The 8,113-nt window shown below is 50.7% G+C and overlaps 1 protein-coding gene and 1 pseudogene across 1 annotated transcript; one reads left to right on the top strand and one right to left on the bottom strand.

Moving 5' to 3' along the window:
• Window positions 1-426: 426 nt before the first annotated feature.
• Window positions 427-1,709, top strand: LOC120431771 (nuclear pore complex protein Nup50-like; annotated as a pseudogene).
• A 2,121-nt stretch (window positions 1,710-3,830) lies between these two features.
• Window positions 3,831-7,627, bottom strand: LOC120431770 (uncharacterized). Its single transcript, XM_039596888.1, has 4 exons — window positions 6,862-7,627; window positions 5,248-6,745; window positions 4,706-5,157; window positions 3,831-4,483 (listed from the first exon to the last, which is right to left on the bottom strand). The coding sequence occupies exons 1-4, from the start codon at window positions 7,625-7,627 to the stop codon at window positions 3,831-3,833; spliced, it is 3,369 nt and encodes a 1,122-aa protein (XP_039452822.1).
• Window positions 7,628-8,113: the final 486 nt, after the last annotated feature.

The following is an 8,113-nucleotide window of genomic DNA, read 5'->3' as shown; positions in this document are numbered from 1 at the left end:
CGCCGTACGAAAGAGGATACCACAATGCAATGTTTCTGGTGCAGCAACTGTTTAATTTGCATTCTTTGACGCCATCGCGTGGAACTTTGGCAGCATTTTTCCCGATAATTTGTCTGATTCAAAAAAAACTTACCCTCGAACATAACAATGTTTAATTCGAGGGGTGAGACACAAGCCCTAATTGATTAAAAATAATCGTTTAGTTAATTAGAATTTACGATTAGTTGATTAGGATTATCGCTAATCAATTAGCGTATTCCTACCCTTCAAATTTTATCTTGGGCTGACGGACAAACGTCAAAACATCAAAACAAAACAAACGTAAAGTAAACGTTTGGAAATTTAAGTGGCCAACCTGGTTCGGAACGAAGTCTACGTGTGGTCTTCTTCCGGCCCTTCCGGCCGACCGCAGTCACGGCTTCGTGAAATCAGGGGATACTTGCCCCGTCAGGAACTGGAACGAGGAGGGGGAGGAGGACCCGAGCTGAAAAAAAGCATCATAAAAACGGAGTCGCCAGTACAGATTCCGCGGGCAGCGGTGTATCGTCGTCGGTGTTTGGTGCGTTCAAGGGATTTGCTGGGGTGACGTAGACACAGGCGTTGAAACCGGCCGAGGAAGGAGCCAGTCCATTTTCGCTTTCGCTGTGGCCACGATGTCCGCGCTTGGAGCCAGCATCTTTGTCACGACCAACCCGAGCAAGCAGGTCTTTTTCGGGGTTGGAAGCCCTCCGAAGGAGGACACACAGGCTCCACCCGCAAGGGCACCGGGGATGAGGAGTTTGCTGCCAACGTGAAGGCGTTCAACCTGGGCGTGGCCACTTGGATTTCGGAGAAGGTCAAGGGAATCCGGTGTGCAAGTTGACGCCGATCTTCAAAATCACGAAAAGTATCTGGATGAGATCGAGGCCAAGGAGAGTATAGCAGCAAGGTGGACACAAAGGAATCAACGGCCACAAAGGCGACGCACCAGCGACGACGACAAACACGACCGTGGCACCGACTCCAGCTGCAGCCAAACCATTCAGCTTCGGGATTGGATCGACAAGTTCCTCGACCGGAACCGTCCTCAGCTTCCCCAACGTGGGCAAACCCACCGAAGACAGTAAGCCGGACGAAAAGGCCACCGCCAATGACGACGTGGACGAACCGTCCAAGGTAGAGTTCACGCCGGTCATGGACAAGGACAGCATCTTCTCTAAGCGGTGCAAACTGTTCGTCAAAGCCGACGGCAACTACTCGGACCGTGGCATCGGAACGCTGCACATCCAAAAGGTGGACCCTGGTGCGGGCTGACACCAGCATCGGCCAGATTTTGCTTAACATCATTCTTAACAAGGCGGTGCCGGTGCAGGGGATTGGCAAGAACAACGTCACGATGGTGTGCATTCCGGAGATGAAACCACCGCCGACGTCGGTGTTGCTGCGGGTCAAGACCAGCGAGGAGGCTGTATGAAGCGCTGATCAAGCAAAACCCCAACTAAGGGTTGGAAATTTGTTTAATGTTTTACTAAATAGGAATTAATCTAAATTTGAAAAAAAAACAAGAAAAATGTTCTCATGCAAAAGGCATTATTGGGACGTGGAGCCCGATGTCATGCTACTGTGTCATGTGATCCCACATTCACTTCTACGACAACCATCACACCCGCGGAATCTTCTCCACCAAACCTTCACAGAAAAGACCATCTTGTACCTCAGCTCGACCGTAACCCATGATCTACGTGCAGATCCGCTTTCATCCGACGCGACAACGCTTGGACGATTTCTAGAAAAAATCCATCGAAACGCAAACGATGACCTTGCAGACGATGTCACCTCCACCACACCAGCACCACGCTGCGGTACATCCGCCGGCCTTTTGATCAAGGGCGAGGGCAAAAAGTATGTTGTCACCGGAACAAAACTGCAGCAGTAGAACTTGAAACTCGTCATTCAGGATGATGAGACGCGAAAGACAAACCGACATCGGTGGCTGGGAGAATGCCAAACATGTCGGTATTCCGACGTCGAAAAAGGCGTCCATTTCGGAGCCGGAGTCCTCATTACCCCGTCAATCAAGCCCTTCTTGAACAAGGGATCGCTTGTGGAAGAGAGACAGGCGGGAGTTTGGCCGCGGTAGTAGATGTTGCACACTTGATCTGTTTGACCTAGGTCAGCTTTTTTGGTCCCTACAACATCATGGGACATGTCCTGCCTGTCGATCGCGTCGTCCAGCTTCCGCATCTGGCAGGCCTGCTGCATCTATCCGAGCTCCTCCTGCTCTCGTTTGGCCAAAATCTTCCGACCTTTCGCCGACAGCTTCTTATCATTGGTCTCCTTCTTCTGCAGCACCAAGTTGGCCGGATTCAGCAGGCCTCCAACGAGAATTTGCTACTGGTTGAGGTCACGCCGAAATCCATGCTCCGGCTGTGCCTGGAACCTGCCTGCACCGAATAAAACCGCACAACAGATTACTTTTAAAGTTTAGTGTTTTCCTGCGGTTCAGATCAAAGATAGAGACATTTTTAAGCTGTCAAAATGACTTTTCTCAACGCCAAGATAACTCAACATGAGATGGGAATGGAATGTCAAATCAGCGCTAATCAATTAGCTAGTTGACGAAAATCAGCGCTAATTAATTAGTGTAAACATGATTGATTAACTGTGTCCTGCCCCTCGGTTTAATTGCATAAACAACATACAAACGTCATTTTTCTTTTGTACACGCTTAATCGGATAAGGGGAAGAGGGTACATTCCACTATTATTGAAACGATGAGGTTTCCGCAACAGGACTGCAGATCGCGCTAGTGTGCAGCCCAATTTTGAATTTTCTTGTGGGGACGATGGATTTTTTGAAAAAATCAACTAGGATTCACGTCTGTTTGTCTGTGCTTTTCCTTTGACCTGCGCGTGTTTCACATGTCAATTGGATTTGAAAATCATTTGAAGCCAGCTGATTGATTGCGAAAAACCCTTCACGTTTGTTTCGAGTGGATTTCACGTGAGTTTCATAATAAAAGCACTTAGATTTGCCCCATTGGACTTATCCATTGGTTTCAACGTGAAAATCACGTTAGTTCCAAATGTTTAAGTATGTGGCAAAATTTTTTCCAGAAGTATGATGGCCACGGACGAAGATGGTTGTTTTTACTTGTCGGCTTAAAAAAGTCTGCGTTTTTTAAATATTTGTTTATAAAAAGCTCTGAGAAGTGCAAAATCAACGGAGCAGTAAGTATAAACAAAAACGGACCAGTAAAGTTTCATAAAATTAAAAAAAAAAAGATCATATTTCGTCTATTTTTTTACAGGAATCAAATTCCAGCTCAAGGTCTGCTTCAGAATCCGCTCATCCGACCCAATGATCCGAAAGCTCACCGGAACATTCGCTATGATTCGGCGGTCGGCGACAACAGCTCTACTCCGGCCAATGATTGCAAGCGGTGCTTCCCGGAGTCCGCCATGGGAAAACCATCAAGATATACGGATCGCGTGGACACGGTATTGCTCAAACCCGAGCATGGGTAAATAACAAGGGAAATGCGTAATAATACCTTTCTCTGGGATCAATACCAAATTTTGGTATTCATGGACCCTTTAAAATTTGTCTTAAGGATTATGCAAGAGCAAAATGTGCTATCATACTGTGGAGATCTTTATCGGTCGGACGGAATAAACGATTACTTAAGCGGTTTTAGTTAAACTAATTTTATTATTAATCCGAGAGCGATTATCGCGACGTGTGTAACGGTTCGTCGCTGCGACACTTCTTGTCCTGACAGCTCGTGCGTCCTTGCGGTTGTGTTGGTGAGGCCGTCAAGGGGTGCGCCGATGCCACAGGTGCCCCCCCAGTTACACCAGGAATCGCACACGATGACCGGATGGTGTAACTAGAGTTTTTGGTGTCTGCTGGTATTCTTCGTCCGTGTTGTCTGCGACGTACGCGGGTTTCAGACGGTCGATTGAGATGCTTTGACTCTTACCCTTGACGTCGACGTCCATAAACTTGTCGTGTTTCTGCAGCACGGCGTAAGGGCCATCATACGGTCTCTGAAGAGGTTTCTTGACAGCGTCGAATCGTACGAACACGTGCGTGCAGTCCGTGAGGCGCTTGCTGACGAAAACTTTTTCCTTGGCGTGATGCTGCGTCTTCGTTGGTCGTATGCCGTCGAAAAATTTGTGCAGGTCCTTGGCAAAATCTGTACGATTCACGTCGTTATGGGCTGCGTCGAAAAATTCTCCCGGAACTCGCAACGCTTGGCCGTACACCAGGTCGGCCGGTGAACACTGCATGTCCTCCTTGATCGCCGTCCGCAGGCCTAGCAGTATCAGTGGCAGCCTGAACCACCAGGTTGCTGGATCACCGCACTTCAGGGCTTCCTTAAGTTTACGGTGGAAGCGCTCGACTAAGCCATTGGCTTGCGGGTGGTAAGCGGTAGTTCGGGTGTGCGAAGATCCGAGGATGGCGGCCAGCTCGCCGAACAGCTCCGACTCGAATTGGCGGCCTTGGTCCGACGAGATCGTTTCCGGGCAACCAAAGCGCTGTCATGTCCTCTAGGGGTATCGCCTCGGCCAGCGCGTGAAACGATCTACAACTGTGAGAAGATAGGTGCAGCCGTTAGAGGGTGGAAGCGGTCCGACGAAGTCAATGTGTATGTGACTGAAACGGCACTTCGGTAGATCGAACGAGCCCAGAGGTGCCACCGTGTGACGATGGATTTTCGAACTCTGACACGAGACGCAGCTTTTGACGAACTTGGCGATTTCTTTCTTCATGCTCGGCCACACAAATCGGGAAGCAATCAACTTCTGTGTAGCCCGTACCCCCAGGTGCGAAATTCCGTGCAGTTGTTCCAGGATAGCACGGCGGTGTGTTTTGGGTATGTACGGCCGCACTGAGTTCATCAGGGACGTGTCGCAATACAGCGCGCGGGAGCTCTTCCCAACCAACTTCTTTTCCAGTCGCATTGAAGTGGATTTCGATTTGAGCAGCATCTGTAGTTCTTCGTCGCTCTCCTGATCGGCAGCAACGACTTCGTAGTTGATTGGGGTTGGCAGGTTTATAGCATCTACTCTCGAAAGCGCGTCCGCCACCACGTTCTTTCTGCCGCTTATGTGACGAACGTCGGTCGTGAACTGCGAGATGTACTGTAAGGCACGGTCTTCGTGGGCAAGGCGACTTGGAGGGTTTGATGTGAAAGCGTGTGTTAGTGGGTTGTGATCCGTGTAAATTACGAACGTTCGCCCTTCCAGCAAATGCCTGAAGTACCTGACCGCCATTTTCATCGCCAGCAACTCCCGGCCGAAGGTTGAGTAGTTCCGTTGAGCGTGGTTGAACTTCTCCGAGAAGAATCCTAGAGGCTGCCAGGACCCCTCTGAGAATTGCTGTAACACTGCTCCGGCGGCCGTGTTCGAGGCGTCCACCATCAGTCCCAACGGCTTGGAAGAGTCTGGATAGTAGAGGAGTGCTGCTTCAGCTAAGGCCGTTTTGCAATCGTCGAATGCCCGTTCCAACTGCTCGTTCCAGGCAACGGGCGTTGTGTCGTTCTTCTTGTTCCCACTGATCAGTTCCCGTAGCGCTGCTTGCATATCCGTGGCTTGCCGTACGAAACGTTTGTACCCGTTCACGAGTGCCAAGAACCTTCGCAGCTCCCGAACGGTGTTTGGGCGCTGGTAGTTGAGAACTGCTTCGACGCGACTGGGGAGCGGCCGCACGCCGTCTTTTCCAATGACGTAGCCGAGAAACTCGACCTCACGCTGGGCGAACTTACATTTCGGTAGGTTGATGACCAGCCCATTTGCTTGGAGCCGTTCAAACACAGTTCGAACGTGGCTACGGTGCTCCTCGGGGGACGACGAAGCGATACAAATGTCGTCCATAAAAATCACCACAAATTCGAGGTCTCCGAATAGTTTGTGCATGAATCTCTGGAAGGTTTGTCCAGCGTTGCACAGCCCAAATTGCATCCTCGTAAACTCAAATAAGCCAAACGGGGTGATCACGGCCGTCTTGGCGACGCCCTCTTCGTGCACCGGGATCTGATGGTAAGCTCTTTCTAAATCGATAGCAGTGAAGATGCACTTACCATGGAACGAGTTCAGGAGGTCGTGGATGTGTGGAACAGGATACTTGTCGGGGACGGTGACGTGGTTCAGGCGGCGATAGTCCCCTACGAATCGGAGTTGTCCGTTCTTTTTGGGAACGCAGTGCAACGGACTCGCCCAGCAGCTACTCGATCGACGGCAAATCCCAAGCTCCATCATTAGTTGAAACTCCCGCTTCGCCGCTTCGAGCTTGTCCGGAGCTAACCTTCTTGCCTTGCTTGCAGCTGGCGGGCCTTTGGTCACGATGTGGTGTTGGACATCATGCCGGATGTCCGCTCGCAGTGTCGATGGTCGGGTGATCGCCTGAAACTCGGCAAGAAGCTCTTTGAACGTGTGGTCCGAGTTGATTGTTGTCACTCCGCACAAAGGCGAGCACTCAATGCCCCCCAAAGCCTTGAGGTTCGTTGTCGAATCGATGAGGTGCCGATTTTTAAGATCAACCACCAGCCCGAAGAACGAGAGGATGTCCGCTCCGATGATTGCCACACCAACGTCGGCAACTAGAAAGTTCCACGAAAAATTCCGACGCAAGCCCAAATTGGTATGCCAAAATTTGGTGGCAAACGTTCGAATGTTGGTGTTGTTTGCAGCGTGGAGCAGAAACGGGATCGGTTGCTGGGTCTTTTCCTTGGCGGTGGCGGGAATGATCGATACGTCCGAGCCTGTGTCGATCAAGAAGCGTATTTGGTTCGTTCGGTCCAGTATTGTGAGTCGGCGGCTTCCCTGTGCTGCGCCCACCTCTCCCGCAAGAGACGGGCGGCCACTTAGTTTTTTGAACCGGAAAACTTGCACGGTTCGCGGCATTGCCGGGCTCGGTCGCCGTACTTAAAGTGGTACCAGCACAGGTCGCGGGTTCGTTCCTCGCTGGTGGAACGGGCGCGCGAGGTCGATCGGCTCCGGCTGCCGCTGGACGTCTTGAGCTTCCGGATCTCGGCTTTTAGGTACGCCAGCTGCTCGCTGATGTTGTCACTGTTGGGAGCAGCAGCCTGCGTGGCCGCAACGTGGGAGTGGCCGGAGTCAACCATTTTGTCCCCCATCTCGGTTAACTTGGCGAGTGTACCGTCGTGGATAGACAGGATCGGTCGAATGTTCGGCGGCAGCCGGTTCAGGAACAGCATCTTCATGAGGTTTTCGTCCACCTTGAGCCCCGATGCCAGGTCTTGCATCTTGGCAAGCAGCAGGTGCGTTGGTTTCATGTCGCCCAAATCGCACGCGTTCAACAGCTTTTCCAGCTTCTCTTGCGCGGACATTTCGAAGCGGCTCAAGAGTCTGGCCTTGATGGCGTCGTATTTGCCGTTTACCGGAGGGTCCGCCACGATGTCCGAGACATGGCGCAAGACGGTTTGATCCACTTTGGCAATAATGTGGTTGTACTTGGTGCCGTCCGTGGTCACCCTAGCCAGAGCGAACTGGGCCTCGGCTTGAGCAAACCACATTGCTGGATCGCTTCGCCAAAATTCCGGTAGCTTGACCGAAACGGATGCCACTGCCGCGTGGTTCTCTTCCGCGTCGAAAAAAGCATCTGCATCCGGGTTGGTGGCCATCTTGTTCGTTTCCAGAGCGTAAAAACAATATGGCGCCGGGAAGCGGTTTTGGTGTCGAACAAATGTTTGGAAAAACACCAAAAATACGCGATTCTCCACGAAATTCGCGCTTGGGGTCACCTTTGTGGAGATCTTTATCGGTCGGACGGAATAAACGATTACTTAAGCGGTTTTAGTTAAACTAATTTTATTATTAATCCGAGAGCGATTATCGCGACGTGTGTAACGGTTCGTCGCTGCGACACTTCTTGTCCTGACAGCTCGCGCATCCGTGCGGTTGTGTTGGTGAGGCCGTCAAGGGGTGCGCCGATGCCACAATACCAATTTAAGGTATTGTTTTGATATTGCAAAATTGCAGAATTTGTCAATGGTCGAACACCACATTTTGGTATTCTTTTGGTATTACAGTGTTTTATCAAATTCCTCTGAAACTATGAGAAAATTTTGACCAATTTTGACAAAATAATTAATTTTACGCTAAAATGA

This window comes from Culex pipiens, chromosome 1, assembly GCF_016801865.2.
Source record: "Culex pipiens pallens isolate TS chromosome 1, TS_CPP_V2, whole genome shotgun sequence".
In the NCBI taxonomy this organism is placed as follows: domain Eukaryota; kingdom Metazoa; phylum Arthropoda; class Insecta; order Diptera; family Culicidae; genus Culex; species Culex pipiens.
The sequence above is the reverse complement of the archived record's forward strand: the minus strand, read 5'-3'. Positions and strand labels throughout refer to the sequence as shown.